This window comes from Odocoileus virginianus, chromosome 30 (assembly GCF_023699985.2).
Source record: "Odocoileus virginianus isolate 20LAN1187 ecotype Illinois chromosome 30, Ovbor_1.2, whole genome shotgun sequence".
Taxonomy (NCBI): Eukaryota; Metazoa; Chordata; class Mammalia; order Artiodactyla; family Cervidae; genus Odocoileus; species Odocoileus virginianus.
This window is the reverse complement of record NC_069703.1, coordinates 32,246,921-32,265,312: the sequence shown is the minus strand read 5'-3', so window position 1 is coordinate 32,265,312 and position 18,392 is coordinate 32,246,921. Positions and strand designations below refer to the sequence as shown.

Genomic DNA, 18,392 nt, shown 5'->3' with positions numbered 1-18,392 from the left:
CAGGGTCGTCTCTGTCTGAGAATTCCTGGGAGGAAGGGAGCACCAGAGAGCCTGAGTCCATGTATCCATTCATCCACCTCCCCACCTTCCTCCGTCCACCCATTCTCTGCCTGCACTGATCTACTCATCCACCCATCCATCTACGCATCCACTCATACATCCAGCCAGCCGGCCAGCCGGCCCGCCCACCCCCCGCCCACTCCATTATTTACCCCCCACCCCCCACCCACCCCTTCTGTCCGCCCACCCTGTCTACCCTCTCCACAGGTCCGCCTGCTCATTCACTCCCTCCTGCCATCCATCCTCGTAGCTGCCTTTCCCCTCACTCGTCTGTATGTGGCCCTGGGCCTGGCATGGGGACCCAGAGATAATGCAGATCCAGGTTCCGCCTGGTGGTTAACCTAGTCTCCCGGGAGGGAAGGGACACTCCCGCAGAGGAGCGTGTGCCCCTCGGGCAGAGAGCTGGATGGGGCACTTCAGGGCAGAAGGGAGTGTGTGGGGTGGGGGTGGGCCTCAGGGAGGGCTTCGCAGAGGAGGAGGGGTGCTTGAGTGGAGTCTGGCGGGATGAGAAGTCTCCTGTTAGGATGAGCGTGGTCAGTCTGCAGAGAGGCACAAGACTCTCAGGTGCCTTTGGGGACCCTCAAGAATTAAGAGATCCACTGGCTGCCTGGGAAGCTGGGTGGTGGGAGGTGCCCAGGTGCAGGGCCTGGCAGGGGCTGGCAGGGGCTGGCAGGGGCTGGCAGGGTCTGACAAGGGCTGGCAGGGGCGGCGTGGAGAGGGCCTTGACCTCCACGGTGACGGCTTCTCCTTGGGCAGCGTGCCTTCCTCCTCTTCCCCTCCGGGCCCAGGATTAGCGAGGGGCCGCTCGATGGGGGAGTGGTGAGAGTTCCGGGAGGGAGTCGGGGCGCTCTGCTGGGGGCCCCCCCAAACCTATCGCAGCAGCAGCTGACATTCCTGCAGACCTCCTGTGGTTACCACGGCAGACTTGCTGGGTGGAGGCTGTCTGTGTCCCATCTCCCTGGATTTGGAGCGTGGAGCCCAAAGAAGCTGGGATGATGGTGCAGGGCAGGCAGAGAGCCGAGAGCCAGGCAGTAACCACTGGCTCACAGTCTGGCTCCTCGGGGAAGCGACTTAGACCCACCCTGAGTCTCAGTGTCCTCATCTGTGAAGTGGGTCACCCGCCTTGCGATGGCTGTGGGGCAGTTGGGAGGACTGCATGAGATGGTTCACATGGGGGCTTAGCCCAGAACTTGTCCCGTAAGGCTCCACAGACTGTACCTGACGCTTTGACTTCAGAGTTGGGCCTTGAGACCAGCCAGGGGTGTCTGACTCGGAGCTCCAGGTGTCCCCATCGCCCGGCACTCCCCGTGAGCCGGCGCCCTCTCAGCCCTAGCCCTCCCTCTGGTCGCCGGCATGTTTCTGTCTCCCCTTTTTAGCCACGCTGGAGACATTGTCTGTTTTCACCGCCCTCCATGCTCACTTGCCCCTAGTTCAGGCAGGCCCCGTGCTCCCAGCCCGCAGAAACCACCTCCTGATTTCTAAAAAGATCATCTATTTCTTCATTTGTGGCTGCGTGCGGTTTCCTCCAGCGGGGCTACTCTGTAGTTGCGATGTGCAGGCTCCTCACTGCAGGAGCTTCTCTCTCCGTGCGGCACCGGCTCCAGGGCGAACGGGCTTCAGTCGTCGCGGTGTGAGGGCTGAGCCGTTGTGGTTCACAGGCTCAGGTGCTCTGCGGCACGTGGGATCTTCCCAGACCGAGGATCGAACCTGTGCCTCCTGGTGGTTAAATCCAGCGATCGGTCGGAGGAGGCCCCGCCTGCCCTCTTCGCATCCGTTGACTCAGAGGATCCCCTCCCTCGTCCTTGAAGCCCTTGCTTCCTGGACACCCTCACCCCAGTCCTGCCCCTCCAGCTGCTCCTCCTCATCCCTTGGACGAGTCTTCCCCGTCTCCTGACGGCAGGTCATCCCGGGGCCGGTCCTCCAGCCTCCTGTCTACACTCGCTCCTCTGGTCTCGCGGCTTTAACCACCACCTCCCCGCTCACGCGTCTCACAGTGGACCTCGATCCTGGCCGTGTGATGTGTGCCCAGGTCTTTTTAATTTATAAGGTGACTGAGTGGTTGTGCAGAGAGGTCAGTGTCATCACAAGAAAGGGTTTAACGTTCCTCAGCTACCTGGGCGATGAGAGGCAGGCCACGCTGGACCACCGGGGTGGGGGGAAGCACCAGCGGGGGTCAGGCTGCGGAGGAGCCAGGGTAGCCCGAGCCAGAGCTGTGATCGAGGTTTTGGTGGAAAGACATAGCAGGCAGGAGAAAGGGCCCAGGACTGACCGGTTTGAGGAAGCCTGGCAGGATCAGGGTGTAATGCTGGCCTTGCTTGCGTGGTGCTGGCCTTGGCTGATTTCGGGCAGAGGAAATACTGGCTCCTGGTGGGAGAGTTAGAGGCGGCCTTGGACTCGAGGTTGGTTGGTGTGCGTGTATGAAAGGTGGGCTCCTCCAAACAAGGTGTTGACTCCCTCTAGGAGTTGGCTGACCCTGGGAAGGACCATCTCCCCCAGACCATCAAGTTCCCCAGGATGTTAAAACATCATTAAAATGAACCTGATTGATAACACCATCTCCTCCAAATTCTAGTCTTAAAACATCATTAAAACCTGATTTATACATCATCTCCTCCAAATTCCAGTCTTGAACATCCTGCCATCTATCTGATCATCACTCCAAACCTAATGTATGGGACACTGAGCCCCGAATCTTCCCCAGTCCTTCTGGGGAAGGAGCTTCTCCTGCAGCTGCTCTCCCCGCCCCCCGGGCTGGTGGCACCTCTCTCCTTCCAGATGTACAAGCCAGAAGCCTTGGCATCATCATCCTTGGCTTCTCACTTTTGCCCTCTTGCTTTTGTTGTCTCTGTCTTTAGAGTGATGTCTAAACCTTTAGCCGATGGCATCACCGACTCTATGGACGTGACTTTGAGTAAGCTCAGGGAGTTGGTAATGGACAGGGAGGCCTAGGGGTTGCAGAGTCGGACACGACTGAGCGACTGGACTGAACTGAACCTTTGGAGCAGGTCCAGACTCTGCCCACTGCAACCCTGTGGCCTGCAACCCCGCTAGCATCTCTCAGCTGAAATACTGCGAGGCCCCCTGCCCCCAGCAGGTCTCCTGGCCATGCTCTCCTGGTACATTCTCCACACGGCAGCCAGGGAGCTCCTGTTCAGACGCCAGTCCTGCCCTGCCCAAGCGCTCCAGTGGGCCGGTGGAATCCAGACTTGAAGCCAGAGTCCTCGCCTCGGCCGGCATTTCCCTCTCTGCGTGCCCTTGGCTCACACTCCCCCTCGCTCTCTCTGCTCCAGCCTCAGTGGCCTCCCGGCTGTCCCTGGGACGGCCCCCTGCCTGCCACAGGACCCTTGCACTCTCCGCTCCCTTCTGTCCTTCCCTGGGATCTCTGCCTGCCCCTCTCCCTCACATCCTTCAGATCACTGCTTTCCGCCTACCTTGTCTAAGAGGTCTTTCCTGTCCACAAGAATTAAATTGCAGCCCTTTGCCCTGGTCTTTACTTCTCCGCACCCTCCCTGCTTGCTTTTTCTTCTTAGAAAGTGTCACTTTGTAACACGGTATGCCTTTTGCTTGCCTTTCTTCCCCAGTTGGAAATGATGTGTGTGGAGTCCTGTCCTGTTCAGTGCCAAACCCCCAGGTGCCCAAGAAAGGCTTGTTGGATGAGTACGTTGGCATTTTGCATAGAGATGTGCTCAAAATAAGTTCAGTATTGAGGGTCTTGTTTGAATGAGCACATTGGCGTCATTTTATGGTTTTCTGCTTAGTTTCTAGGGGCTTCCCAGGTGGCTCAGTGGAAAAAACAAATCTGCCTGCCAATGCAGGAGACATGGGTTTGATCCCCAATCCAGGAGCATCCCCTGGAGAAGGAACTGGCAACCCGCTCCAGTATTCTTGCCTGGGAAGTCCCGTGGGCAGAGGAGCCCGGCGGGCTGCAGTCCGTGGGTCGCAGAGTCGGCCACGACTCTGAGCACGCAGACGTGCATGCAGGCTTGGCGCCGGCAGACCATGCGCAGCTTGGTCAGAGCCCCTCATTTCTACTTTTCTCCCAGCTCTGCTGAACAGTCAGGTGCCCCCAAGCCCCGTCCAGGTTGAGGAAAAGCCGTTGTCTCCACCGGTGACGCAGCACGACACGGAGGCTGAGAAGCAGCTGATCCGGGAGGTGAGGCGCGGGGCGGGCAGGTGGGTGGGCCCGCGGGAGGGGGGGCCCTGCCCCGGGACTAGACCGCCTCCCCGCCGCCCTCCCCTGGGGGCTGGTCCTCCAGTCTCCCTTTCGGAGCTCAGAAAGCTGAGGCTCCGAGAGGTGCCAAGGCTTGCCCAAGGTCACACAGCCGAGGCAAGTCTGAGCCAGGATTTGAACTGGGGTTCCCGCCTCCAGAGCACAGTCCGTCCGCCGTGAGTGCCGCTGTGGGGAGAAGAGAGGCGTCTGCCGGGCCTCGGTCGCTGTCTGTCCATCCCCCGTCTGTCTTGCAGTGGATTGACGGCCGAGGAGGGGCCGTCCCTGGTAGTGGGGCTGGCGGGTGCCGGGCGAGGAGGTCAGAGTGGGCAGGCTGGGGGCCGAGAGCGGGGCATCCCGGGCGGGCCGCAGGGAGCCCCCAGCGGCACGTGTGGCCTCCGAGAAAAAGCTGTCGCCCTGGGTCCTCCCGCCTGCGTGCCTGCCTCCCTGCGGCACTGGGAACCCGCAGGGCAGGTCACAGCCGATTGTCAGGCGTGGAGCTGACCCCAGAGACACGCACAGAGCCAGACACCCAGAGCCTTCCACCCCTGCCTTCAGCTGTGCCCCGACCCCAGGCTCTGCTGGTTTCTGAGACCCCAGCATGGGGTGGGGTTTGACATTCAGTGGTCCCCTGGTGGGAAGGCCAGCTCTGCAGGGACCGGGTACGGAGCATGTCTGCAGCTGGGCCTCTGCCACTCAACTGTGACCTCAGACGGACTCAGTCCTGGGGCGGGCAGGCTTTCGGGGCCTGGGGCCCAGCCTCTGGGAGGCAGACCGGGTGAGGCCTGGGGGGATCTCTGTGCTGTGGGCTGGAGGGCTGGGGGGCCCCCAATAGCTCCCAGTGGGGCCCCGTGAAGGTTCTGGGGGCTCAGGTCTGGATGTAGCCCCCAATAGCCCCCAGTGGGGCCCCGTGAAGGTTCTGGGGGCTCAGGTCTGGATGTAGCACTGGATGGCCCCCAGTGGGGCCCCGTGAAGGTTCTGGGGGCTCAGGTCTGGATGTAGCCCCCAATAGCTCCCAGCGGGGCCCCCGTGAAGGTTCTGGAGGCTCAGGTCTGGATGTAGCCCCCAATAGCCCCCAGCGGGGCCCCCGTGAAGGTTCTGGGGGCTCAGGTCTGGATGTAGCCCCCAGCAGTGGGGCCCCGTGAAGGTTCTGGGGGCTCAGTCGCTCACTCTACCTGTTCCCCTGCTGCCCCTGGGGCGGGGTCGGTGTCAGGCTGGCCCTGGAGCCCTGGGCCCAGCTCCTGGGGCGGGGGGGGGGTCCTGGGAGGAGGGGGCCTTTGAGGATGGCGGAGCACAAGCCCACAGGATGAGAGCGGTGACGCCCTGGGGTTCGGGGAGGGTTTTAGAGTCACACAGGGATGAGTAGACGTTGGCCACAAAACAGTATGGGCCAGGGGGTGACAGGGAGCGGGCTGGGGTTGGGGGCGGGGATGCGGGGGTGGGCCTGGGGCTGGGATGCAGGCTTCCTGCCTGGGGAAGCTGGGTTGGGTGGGCGGGGGTCCTGGCAGCGTGAGAAGCAGGGCACTGCCGCCCCCTAGCGGTCATAGGGGAGACGCGCCGCTGTTCTGGCCTGGTTGCTGGTGGGGCCAATGCTACCGTGTAGACTCTGTCCGCGCAGGAGACGCTGGTTCAATCCCTAGGTCGCGAAGATCCCCTGGAGGAAATGTCAGCCTACTCCAGTATTCTTGCCTGGGAAATCCCTTTTACAGAAGAGCTGGGTGGGCTGCGGTCCACGGGGTTGCAGAGAGACACGACCGAGCAACCACACACGCAGGCATTGCGGGTGGATTCTTTCGCATCCGAGCCCCCAGGGAAGCCCTCCCTCGTCTCTGGGAGTGGACAGAAAGCAGCGTTTCTGCTGCTGGGAGAGGCTGGGTGGTGTCAGAGGTGCTCGCCGGGCCCCGGGGGTGGGGGGCGGTCTGGGTTTGTGTTCTCTGCACCCCTCCCGACCCATCCAGTCATCCGCAGGCATCTGGTGCCTACCTACTAGGTAATGCGGCTGGAGGCGGGTGTGCGGCCAAGGCGGGGCTCTGCTGTTTTTAACGCTGGAAGTAGCATGGCAATGTCCTGGTGGTCCCGGGAACTCTGTGCTTCCATCTCTTGGAGGGAGGTGGCTCCTGCTTCTAGATCTCGCAAACTGCACAGCATGGCCAAAAAAAAAAAAGATTGGAAGTGGCGAGCGTGTTTCAGGGACTGGGGGGAGTGATCGGGACGGAGCGGGCAGCCCGGTGTGGGGGAGGGGCGGGAACTGACCGAGCGGAGTCCTCCCGTGGGGGGCTGGCCGTGGATGGCTGTCCTCTGCCCTGGGAGGATGCCAGAGGGACTTCCCTGGTGTCCAGTTACTGACACTTCGCCTTCCAGTGCAGGGCATGCGGGTTTGATCCCCAACTGGGGAGCTGAAATCCCACCTGCCTCCTGGCCAAAAAAACAAAACGAAACATAAAACAGAAACAATATTGTAGCAAGTTCAATAAAAACTTTTAAAAATGGCCCACATTAGAAAAAAAAAATCTTAAAGCGAGCATGTGAAGAGAGGGTGACCTCTTCAGGAGTATAATCTGCAGACATACTGAATCACTTTGCTGTGCAGATCAGAAAACTTTTGCTCTATAACTGTGCAGTGAGGATTAAGTGGTTTGATGTTGGTAAAACTTTTTGTCACCAGTTCAGCTCAGTCGTGTCCGACTCTTTGCGACCCCATGGCCTGTGCACGCCAGGCCTCCCTGTCCATCACCAACTCCCAGAGCTTACTCAGACTCATGTCCATCGCGTCAGTGATGCCATCCAGCCGTCTCCTCCTCTGTGAAGGGACGGATAGGGAATGGCGGGAGAGGAGCGTTGAGGAGAGGGAAGATGGAGGGACCGGGAAGGGGCACTCCCCACTTTGAGGTCCTCCTGTAATTTGGGGGTCACACGTCCTCCTGTAATTTGGGGGTCACACCTCCTCCTGTAATTTGGGGGTCACACGTCCTCCTGTAATTTGGGGGTCACATGCTTACACGTGAGAACGGCGTGTACGTGTGTGCAGAGAAGTGTGGGTGTCTCCAGTCAGGTCTTGCTAGGCTGTAGGTGCCGCTGGGCTGAGGCCCAGGTTGAACTGGGGTTGGGGCTGAAGTGCCGGCCTGGGGTCTCTGCTGGGCGGGCGTGGGTTTGAGGGCAGAAGGTAGGTGGGGTGAGGGCTGCAGGTCTCAGGGGGGCTGCCAGGAGCTGCGTGTGGTTCTGGGCAAGCCGGGCCCTCCCTGGGTCAGCGGCACCTTGGCCGTGCTGCGGAAACCGCTAGGTCTTCATGATGGTCTGTCTCTCCCGCCCTGAGAGCCCGGGCGGGCTGGCTGTGCCGTGCTGGGGGTCTGCGCTGGTCCGGTACTTCCCGGGGGTCGGTGGGCGCGCGCAGGGGCTCCCCCCTCTAACCCTGTTGTGCCCCCCGGCTCACTGCCGCTGCAGGGCCACCCTGTCCAGAAGGCCGTGGCTCACAGGGTGTCGTGAGTTCGCAGAGGCCAGGCCTTCCCGGGGGCTTGCACCAGACGCCTGGACCGTCCGCCCAGCCGTCCTGCTTCACACACGTGATGACTCAGTGGCGCGGCCCTCAGAGGTGCCCCTCTGTGCCCGGCATCACGGCTGCAAGATGGCACGGTGCTCGCCCTCTGGCCGGGGAGCCGGGCGCTTAACCTATAATCAAACAAGTGCGGAGCACGGTGGAACTTCTGACCCAGGCTAAGAAAAACTGAGCAAAGTGACAGAGAGTGACAGTGGGCATCTCCCGAGAGGGCGCTCACTGAAGGCCTCTCTGAGCGGATGTCGCTGAACTGAGGCCAGAAGGGGTGAACTTGCCTCGGAGCGAGCGCAGAGGGCCTGAGGCTGGCGGGGGTCGGGGGAGTGGGTGTGCCGAGGAGTGGAAAGGGGCTGGCGTGCCCAAGTGTGACAGATGGGGTGGGCCGTCCGGGTCACTGGGGACTGGAGGTCGACTGGAGGAAGTTAGATTTTATCCTCAGCCATGGGAAGCCACTGAAGCATGATCCATGGACACACAACTGCTCTGTGGAGGAAGGTCTGGAGTAAGAGTAGAAGCGGGGAACGAGGTCTGGGCAGCAGCTGGTGGCGATGGGGAAGATGGATGGCTGAGCAGAAGTATAGTGATTTATTTTGTCTTCAGTGGGTTTGGTTAAACCGTATTTGTCAATGCAGAAAGGTGTTTGTGATCTATTGCTTAGTGGAAAAATTAGATTATAGACACATATATGGGCTTCCCAAGTAGCGCTGGGAGTAAAGGGCCCAGCTGCCAATGCAGGAGACATGAGAGACATGGGTTTGATCCCTGGATCGGGAAGATCTCCTGGAGGAGGAAACGGCACCCCACTCCAGTACTCTGGCTTGAAGAATCCTTCAGAGGAGCCTGGCGAGCTGCAGTCCACGGGGTCGCAGAGTCAGACGCGACGGAAGCGACTTAGCACGCAGGCGGATGTTATTAGCGTGTTAAAACATGCTTAGACGAAGGTTCAGAAGGGTCTTCCCCAGCCAGGAATCACCCCAGATTATCAGGGTGATAATCTTAGTTCTGTTCCTTGGGCTCAGCTGCGTTTCCTGGATTGTTGGACAGAGGAGGATTCCCAAAAGCCGGGTTTGGAAGCGGTGATGGAGCGCTCCCCTCTGTTCCCTGCTCGCCTCTCCAGGAGTACGAGCAGCGCCTGGCCCGGCTGCGGGCCGACTACGCGGCGGAGCAGGAGTCCAGGGCCCGGCTGGAGGAGGACATCACCGCCATGCGCAACTCGTACGACGTGAAGCTGTCCACGCTGGAGCAGAACCTGCGCAAGGAGACAGGTGGGCCAGCCCCGCCAGGCAGGAGGGAGCCCAGCCTGCTGCCCCCCGCGCCCCGCCGACGGGCCCCAGTTCTGTTTCCTGCTCACAACCGCCCAGCGAGGCAGGCACCTCCATCACCCTCGCTGGACAGTTGAGGAAACTGAGGCCCAGAGAGGGTGAGGAACTTCCCCGAAGTCACACAGCTTTTAAAGCGGAGCTGGGATTTGACTCCAGCAGTCTGATCCCGGGGTCAGCGTTCTCACCCACAGCCCTGCATCGTATCACCTTGACCACAGCCTGGGTTCCCCGCCCAAGGCTGACTTAGAGTGGCAACGTATCACCCAGGTTTCACGGGTAAGTCCCTTCCCCCGGTTTCTGCATTTTCTAGTCTCTCTTACACTCTAGAGCCCATCTGTCACCAGGGCAACTACATCCCAAACTAGGCAGTCCTTCAGTTCAGTTCAGTTCAGTCGCTCAGTGGTGTCCGACTGTTTGCAACCCCATAAATCACAGCACGCCAGGCCTCCCTGTCCATCACAAACTCCCGGAGTTTACTTAAACTCATTTTCATTGAGTCGGTGATGCCATCCAACCATCTCATCCTCTGTCATCCCCTTCTCCTCCTGCCCCCAATCCCTCCCAGCATCAGAGTCTTTTCCAATGAGTCAACTCTTCGCATGAGGTGGCCAAAGTACTGGAGTTTCAGCTTCAGCATCAGTCCTTCCAATGAACACCCAGGACTGATCTCCTTTAGGGTGGACTGGTTGGATCTCCTTGCAGTCCAAGGGACTCTCAAGAGTCTTCTCCAACACCACAGTTCAAAAGCATCAATTCTTTGGTGCTCAGCTTTCCTCACAGTCCAACTCTCACATCCATACATGACCACTGGAAAAACCGTAGCCTTGACCAGACGGACCTTTGTTGGCAAAGTAATGTCTCTGCTGCTGAGGCAATCCTTAGCAAGAGCTTTTACCTACCTGGGAATTTTTGTCTTTTGTTTGACACTCTAGAATGTTCCATCCCACCGCTATCTTTCAAACACCCTGTGCTGCCAGGCATCCCAGACTTCCTAGTACTCACTATAAGTGTTAGTCGCTCAGTTGCGTCCGACTCCTTGCGACCCCATGGACTGTAGCCCCCCAGGCTCCTCCGTTCATGGAATTCTCCAGGCCAGAATACTGGAGTGGGTAGCTATTTCCTTCTCCAGGGGATCTTCCCGACCCAGGGATTGAACCCAGGTCTCCCGCATTGTAGGCAGATGCTTTACCATCTGAGCTGCCAGGGAAGCCCATAAATACTATAAAATCTGCGTTGTAATGATGACGGTTTCACATCGTTGGTCCCGTATACGGGGCATTGCTGTGTGCCGGGTACTGGGTAGGTAGGCGCTCCCCCTGCCAGCCCGCGGTGAGTTGGGACTCACTGCTTCCTCACACGGCAGGTGTGCAAACCGAGGCTTGGAGAGGTTCGGGCTGTGAGCTACGTACAGCGGTCCCCAACCCTCTCGGCACCAGGGACCGGTTTTGTGGAAGACAGTTCTTCCACGGAGGGAGCGGTGGTTCAGGCGGTAACGCAGGCGATGGGGTGCGGCAGGTGAAGCTCCGTTCACTCACTCGCTGCTCTCCTTCGGCCATGTGGCCCAGCTCCTGGGCGTTGGGGACCCCTGAGCTGGCGAGTTAGCGACCCTAGCAAAGGGGACATCGGGGCTCTCTCGGGGGGGCCCAGGACACGGTAACAAAGGAGCGGATGGACCCGAAGGAGCTGCAGCAAGAGGCCCGTGGGCTCGTCCCCCAACCCCAGCTGGCAGGGAGATGTAGCCCCAGGGGAAGGCCGAGGAGCAGGTTCTAGCACTTTCTGTCCTGGAGAGTGTTTCCTCCAGCCCACTTTGAGTATCAGGCTTCTGAGGGATTTTATTTGGCCTCGCTAATATTCATCTGCAGCATTCATTTAACCCCCACAGCTCTAGCTTGTCCTGTGGACAAGGGCCTTGAGCTCGGTACGCCAAGAGCGGGCCCTGAGGGTCTTGGGTGTGAAATCTTTGGGTCAGGAGCTCTCTCCTTTAGACGCAATAATACCGGCAGAACAATTAGTTGAAATATTTGGGTCAGGAGCTCTCTGCCTTCGAGGCAATGATACCGGCAGGACAGCCAGTTTATGTATAAAGAGCAAACCCAAGGCACAGGGGTTAAGAGTCCAGCCCTTAATGGCTGGGGCGGTTAGAGAATGGAGACATCATGGAGCTGGTCAGGGAGGACTTCCTGGAAGAGGTGGAAGGAGATAGGGCTTGAGTTCTGAGGGGCAGACATGGGAAGTCAGCGTTTGGGGGCCTGGAGGCTCTGACTGTAAAGTCGGTCTCTTGGAGATAGTGGGCCTGCGGCTAGCTTCCAAGGAAGGGCTGTCCCATGCTCCAGTCCACCCTGTAACAAGCTAAAGGAAGGTGTCTCCCTGCAGAGGCTGTCCTGAAGGCGGAAGTCCTCTACAAGGCTGAGGTCCTATCCAGGGCTGAGTTTGCCAGCAGTTCGGAGTACTCTCCTCTTTTCGAGTTCAGGATGGCCGGGAGACCCGAGATCTACTCCATGCCTGACCCCCTGCCTGGTGAGGACTCCTTCAAGGCTCAGGTCTCCTCCGGATTTGAGGAGCTGCCCAAGGTGGCGGCCTCCAAGTCCGAGGCGTCTCTGGGGTCTGATGAGTCTTCCACGCTGGGAGAGAACTCCGTCTGCACGGCCTTCTCTGGGCCCGAGGAGCCCTGCAGCCTGGAGTTCTCGGTGCCTGATTCAGAGGCCCGGGGCCGCTGCCTGCTGCCTGACGACGATGTTGGCAGGGGCGCCGCGGAGCCCCTGTTGGAGGAGCCCCCGTTGATGGCGCTGGAGCTGTTACCCGGCCTGCATGACCCCTACGCCGAGGTGGCGGCCAAACTGGCCAGGTTCTCCTCCACGGTGTCCGGGCCGGACGTGCCCCCGGTGGACGTCCCCAAGGTGACCACGCAGGTACCTGACGTCACGCGGGTTGACGCGCGGGAGTTCAGGGGAGGGGCCGAGCTCTGGCGCGGGCGCAGAGGGGCCTGCGGCGTGACTGCGCCTGGGGGTTAGGGGTCTGGGAAAGGGGAGCTCTGGCTAAGGCTCTGTACACCAGTGGGAAGGTCGGGATGAGATCCCAGGCGACGCCGGATGGGCCCCTGTTCTGCCGACACGGGGATACCCAGGTGGGGCGTCTGCTTGTTGCCATGGTTACACAGCGCAACAGCCCTCCTGTTCTCATAGCAGAGTCTGGCTACCTTTCAGGGGCCGCCCAGGGGTCCAGAGGGTCTGCTTCTCCTCCATCCTGCCTCCCGGTCCAAGGCCTTCTCTCCCTTTTCAACCCTCTCTTTTATGTTTAAAACTCTTTTTTCTCTTCTCTCCCCTCCTTTCCTTTGTCTCTCTGTGTATGAGACTGTGTGGGTCTAAAGAGCACAGGCCTTTGAATCAATGAGTCCCGGGTTCAGATCCCAGCTCTACCCCTCACTCAGCTGTGTGACCTCTCCGGGCCTCAGTTTCCTCATCTGTTAAATGGGGATGCTGACACCCACGTTCTTTGAGGTCAGGCGGGGTTGGGGAGCAGGCAGGGAGCTGGCAGGAAGGTGGGGCGGGGCCCCAGAGGATGATCCTGACCCAACCTCTGCTCCCCCAACCTGTTCTCCTGCAAGCACCCTTCCCTGACAGATCTGCTGGAGCCCGCTGACCTCAGGTCTGAAGCTGAGGTGGCCGAGGACCTCCCGCCCAGGACTGTGAGTGCCCCCGCCCGGCCCTGAGTTGGGGTGGGGGGAGCTCCAGGGGCCTGATTCCTCCTGGGATGCTCTCGCCGCTCCTCCCTCTCTGGCCTCAGTTTTCTCACCCATAAAATGGGGACAGTACCCCCTGCCCTCCCCCAGCACAAAGCAGCGTGCAAATCAGAGGATTCCTCACCTCTCTCTTTATTTATTGATTTGTAACGAGATGCCACTGTTTCAGGGTGATGTTCACCCTTTGCTCAGCGGTGGCACCCTGGTCTAAAGCACAGAAGCCCAGCATGTGTGGTGGACGAGGACCACAGAAGCGCTGGCAGAGCCCCCCGAGGGCTCTGCTGCTCTCAGACCCCACCTCCCCCCACTTCTGCTTCAGAAAACACAACCAGCCAAGGGGAGCGGGAGGAAGACTTTAAATCTGCCCACGTTTGTGGAAAGAGAGAGCGACCTGCTGGCCTCTGCGCCTGATCACTGGGTAGGAGCCAGCCTGCAGCTTCTCGGCAGGGGGCACACGGGGAGGTCAGGGGTCCCCTTGGGCAGCAGGTGACACTGAGATGTGGGACTCAAGCAGGAAGAAGAGGCCGGGGCGGCAGGGGAGAGAGCACCCAGCCGGTGGTGGGGGGCGGGGGCTGCAGGTGCCAGAGTCCTGTGGCCGGAACGATCTCAAGGTTCTCAGTGCCAGAAAAGGAGGTCAGGGAAGTGGCGGGATGGATGGGGGGTTGGGGGGTGGCAGGGCGCAGGCAGAGGGAGGAGGGGGTGGGCAGCGGGGGTGCAGCAGGTTGTGGAAGAAACTGGCTTGGACTGCAGATGTGATGCGGGGTCTGCGAAGGATCAATTTATAGTTTAAGAAAGTTCCGGGGAACTCTGGTGGCCCAGTGGTTATGACACTGTGCTTCCACCGCAGGGGGCTGGCTTCCATGGGTTCAGTCCCTGATTGGGGAAGTGAGATTCTGCCAACCGCACAGCAAGGCCAAAAAAACAAACAAAAATTGCCCTAGCTGCTGTGTGGGGTCTAGATGGTAAGGGGCAGGAGGGAGAGTGAGCTGGGGGCTGTTTTGGGGGGTGTTGGTCAGAAAAGTGGTGGGAAGTTGACTGGGTGCATGTGTTTAATGACGTGGTGTCCCCGAGCCCGTAGCGATGTCGATGTCGTGGGCCGCCAGGGGGCCGGCCGCCTCAGCTGGGGTTGAGGCTGGCGAGCTCGTGCGGAGGAGTTGGCCCCCGCCTCCACCTTGGCTTCTTGCTGCGCTTAGGAGGTTGACCGGGGCCCGGGGGCGACGGAGGAGCTGGTGTTGGCGGCAGAGCCCATCGCGGAAGCCCAGGCTGAAGCGCCGGCGGCCTTGGAGGCTCAGTCCCGGTCCCTGCTGGCCGGGGCCGGCGCGAGGAGGGAGAGCGTGCCTGCGCTCGCCGATGACCTCCTGCCCACCGTGGACCAACAGCAGGTGCTCGCCCGGTAAGCACCTGATCCCGGGGCAGTGGGGACCCGGGGGGCAGGGTGTGGGTGCGGTGGGACCGCGCGGTGGCGGGAGGGAGCCCCGGCCCCAGGGGTGGATGGTGGGGCCCAGAGATACTTCCTGAGCCCCACCTAGCCCTCCCCCAGATGTGGTTGCGGGGGTCCGGTCCTCCCCAGGAGTGGTGTGCGGGGGTGGGGGGGCGGTCAGCCAGGTGGCAGGGCTCTCTGCTCATGAAGTGGCTCAGGTGCCTCCAGATCCCATCAGACGCTTGCAGGGGGAGCAGCTACTCCGGGGGAGGGCGGCGACAGTCCCCGCTTGGCTTTCTCGGGCTGCCATGCAGGTTTCAGGAGCCCAGGGCAGGCGATGCAGGCTTTCCCCGGGGGCTCAGCCAAGCCTCCAGAGCTTCCCCGGTGGCTTAGATGGTCAAGAATCTGCCTACATTGTGGGAGGCAGAAATCAAGCAAAATGCTGGGCTGGATGAAGCACAAGCTGGAATCAAGATTGCCAGGAGAAATAACCTCAGACATGCAGATATCACCACGCTTTTGGCAGAAAGCAAAGAGGGACTAAAGAGCCTCTTGATGAAGGTGAAAGAGGAAAGTAAAAAACCTGACTTAAAACTCAACATTCAGAAAACTAAGATCGTGGCATCTGGTCCCATCACTTCACGGCAAATAAATGGGGAAACAATGGAAACAGTGAGAGACTTTATTTTCTTGGGCTTCAAAATCACTGCAGATGGTGACTGTAACTGTAAAATTAAAAGATGCTTGCTCCTTGGAAGAAAAGCTATGACCAACCTAGACAACATATTAAAAAACAGAGACATTACTTTGCCAACAAAGGTTGGTCTAGTTAAGGCTATGTTTTTTCCAGTAGTCATGCATGGATGTGAGAGTTGGACCATAAAGAAAGCTGAGTGCTGAGGAATTGATGCTTTTGAACTGTGATGTTGGAGAAGGTTCTTAAGAATCCATTGGACTGCAAGGAGATCCAACCAGTCCATCCTAAAGGAAATTAGTCCTGAATATTCACTGGAAGGACTGATGATGAAGCTGAAGCTCCAACACTTTGGCCACCTGATGCGAAGAGCTGACTCATTAGGAAAGACTCTGATGCTGGGAAAGACTGAAGGCGGGAGGAGAAGGGGACGACAGAGGATGAGATGGTTGGATGGCATCACCGACTCAATGGACATGAGTTGGAGCAAGCTTCGGGAGTTGGTGAAGGACAGGGAAGTCTGGTGTGCTGCAGTCCATGGGGTCTCAAAAAGTCAGACACGACTGAGCCACTGAGCTGACCTGAACAGTGTGGGAAATCCAGGTTCGATCCCTGGTCGGGTAGATCCCTTGGAGAAGAGAATGGCTACCCACTCCAGTATTCTTGCCTAAAGAATTCCACGGACAGAGGCACCTGGTGGGCTACAGTCCATGGGGTCGCAAAGACACCACTGGGCGACTAGCACATCAACAACACAGCCTTGCCTCCAGTCCCTCCCTCATGGAAGACGTGCTCCCTCTAGGGACCTCCGCTCCCAGCACACCCTGGGGCTGCCTGCCCAGCTGGACTTTCCTCTCTAGCGGTGTGGCTTTGTGCAAGTCACTTACCATCTCTGAGCCTTGGCTCTCACTTCTGTAAATGAGATTGCCGTCAGGCCCAGCCCGTCGGCATGACAGAGTCTGCCCCACAGCCAGCGGTTCAGCCTCCTCCTGGCCCCACAGACTATGGTTCAAACACTAACTGAGCATCTACTATGTACCAGGCATCAGGACGAAGCTCTCAGTCCAGGGGGAGTCAGGTTCTGGAGCAGTTAGACTGGCTGCGTTCCCTTCTGCCTCCAGCGTCTCCCAGCTCCGCCACCTGGGCCTCTCTGTCCCCCAGTTCCTCACGGGCACAGTGGGTGACGGCAAGAGTGCCCGCTTGGAAAGCGTGTTGTGAGGGTCACAGGACACGATGCCCCGAGAGGCAACAGCTTGGTGTCGGGCACACAGAAACAGCACAGGTGGTGGTTTTCACGGTGTGGTCTGGAGTGTGGTCAGGGAGGGCTTCTCAGAAGAGGGGGCCCTCGAAGAAGGTATGCAGGACAGATGTCTCAGGGGTGGCATTCGAGGGACAGGGCACAGCTGAGGTGGCGCAGAGTGGGTTCCGGGGGTGGAGACAGACTGGGTGTTTGGAGAAGCAGCCGCCCCTAGTTAAAGCTGGAGCAAGGAAGGGGTGGTAGGGTTCTGGGGGAGATATGCGCGCCCTGGGGCTTGGGCTCCATCCTGATGGGGACCCTAGAAGGATTTTAAGCAGAGCAGCGACTTGGACGTGGCTCACCTGTATCCCGGCTGCTGTTGAGCTCAGAGCCGAGCCTGAAGCAGGTCTGCCCTGGAGGCTGGGTTTGCGTGGCTCCCTTCTTTCTGCTGAGCGTGGTCTCCTATCCTGTTATGAGTCCATGTCATGCCTTTAGTTATCCGACCCTTACATCCCTTTGGAAAGAGGCACAGTCAAAACACTTACGTGGTGCTTTAGTAGAGTGAGGCGTTCCGCCTGAGCCTTTGTAGTTATTTCAAATTTGTGCTTTTAAAAGGCAAAACTCTATAAACATTTTTAAGCATTTTATATATATATAAATATATAACTATTCGTGTTCCTGATGAAACATTATGCACTGACCGTAGGAACATTCCCCACGACCCAGGGGCACTCTGATCCGCAGGTTCTCTGGGAGCACAGCCAGGACCTTGCTCTGTGGCAGGACCACCAGCACCCGGATGTGGGTGGGGCAGCCCTGGGCGGAGGGAGACTCGCCCTTCCTGTGCGGGGAACCAGCGGGCCGGCTGAGCGCACAGGCTTGGAGTCGGGCAGAGCCGAAAGGAGCGCTGGGTCTGACCCCGAGCCAACAGCAGTCACCTCCCCGGGCCTCAGTGTACCTGTCTGTGAAGTGGGGTTGTTGAAAGGAGCTGGGGAGATCAGGCTGGACAGCCAGTGCTCAGTGATCGGCAGACTCTGTCACGTTTGCTTTCTCCTCCCCGCCGGCAGCTTGCGGCAGTTGGAGCAGCAGGTGGTCGGGGGGGAGGAGGCCAAGAACAAGGACCTTAAGGAGAAGCACAGGCGGCGGAAGCGGTACGCGGACGAGCGCAAGAAGCAGCTGGTGGCGGCCCTGCAGAACTCGGACGAGGACAGCGGGGACTGGGTGCTGCTCAACGTCTACGACTCCATCCAGGAGGAAGTGAGGGCCAAGAGCAAGCTGCTGGAGAAGATGCAGAGGAAGGTGAGGCCCGGGCTCAGGCCCCGCCCCGCGGGCCCCGCGGGCCCCGCCCCCGGGCAGGCCCCGCCCCCAGGCAGGGAGCGCTAGGTGGGCGTTCACATCTGGTCTCGAACCTTGCCTGTATTCAGTGCCTGCTGTGTGCCACGCCCTGTTCTGGAAGCGTTCGTGGTGACAGGTTTATCTCTGCAGTTGTGGAGCTCGTGTGTGTGTGTGTGTGTGTGTGTGTGTGTGTGTGTGTGAGATAACTGAATTCATTTCCACAAAGGGAGTGCCCTGGGCCACCTGCACCGGGCTGGGGGCTCTGAGCATTAGCAGGACCCCAGAAGTTCCCGGGGCCACTTCAGATGGGAGGACACCACACAGGTGGTGACTTCTCAGGTGGGACCTAGTGGAAAGCAGTCTAGGGGAAGAGACAGGCCGGTGCCTGGAATGCGGTCCGTGGTTCAAGAAACAGAAAGGCGGCCACATGGCTGAGCATGGGGAGAGAGGACTGGAGGGAAATGAGGTTCTGCCATCTGTGACCTACACTTGCGTGGCCTTCAGCGCATCTTCCAGGTGGCCTGGGCCTCATAGCACCCTCCCTGGCCGCCTGCTACCCCCTCCTCATCCCCACTCAGCGTGGCAACCAAGGGATCTTGCCAGAGCATAAACCTGATACTTTTTGGTCTTTAGTTTAAATTTTTTTCTTGGCTACTTTTATGCCTTTTCTTAGTATGCTTCATGTCTTTAATTGAATTTGGTCTTTCTTGTACTTTGGTCTACATATCTAAATTAAAAAAAAATCTTTGCTGGTTTTGTATTAATGTCCCACTTGGCATCTTCTTCACTTTTGTCCATTTCAAGATTTTGGATTTCTGATTTGAAAAT

The 18,392-nt window shown here is 59.1% G+C and overlaps 1 protein-coding gene and 1 long non-coding RNA gene across 8 annotated transcripts in view; one reads left to right on the top strand and one right to left on the bottom strand.

Moving 5' to 3' along the window:
* The window catches only part of KIF17 (kinesin family member 17), a 45,974-nt gene that overhangs the window by 15,806 nt on the left and 11,776 nt on the right, over positions 1 to 18,392 (top strand). For 5 of the 7 annotated variants that reach the window (XM_020911997.2, XM_020911998.2, XM_070458834.1 and 2 more), the window contains exons 6-12: positions 4,104 to 4,213; positions 8,935 to 9,082; positions 11,513 to 12,048; positions 12,760 to 12,824; positions 13,170 to 13,296; positions 14,072 to 14,271; positions 17,297 to 17,528. In XM_020911997.2, the coding sequence (XP_020767656.2) occupies positions 4,104 to 4,213; positions 8,935 to 9,082; positions 11,513 to 12,048; positions 12,760 to 12,824; positions 13,170 to 13,296; positions 14,072 to 14,271; positions 17,297 to 17,528 (1,418 nt within the window). Of the gene's footprint in view, positions 1 to 4,103; positions 4,214 to 8,934; positions 9,083 to 11,512; positions 12,049 to 12,743; positions 12,825 to 13,169; positions 13,297 to 14,071; positions 14,272 to 17,296; positions 17,529 to 18,392 lie in introns of all 7 variants that reach the window. The other 2 variants (XM_020911999.2, XM_020912000.2) reach the window with 1 other exon arrangement.
* LOC139032210 (uncharacterized) lies at positions 14,965 to 17,303 on the bottom strand. The gene is made up of 2 exons (XR_011484732.1): positions 17,188 to 17,303; positions 14,965 to 16,743 (listed from the first exon to the last, which is right to left on the bottom strand). It is a non-coding gene; the product is annotated as an uncharacterized lncRNA (long non-coding RNA).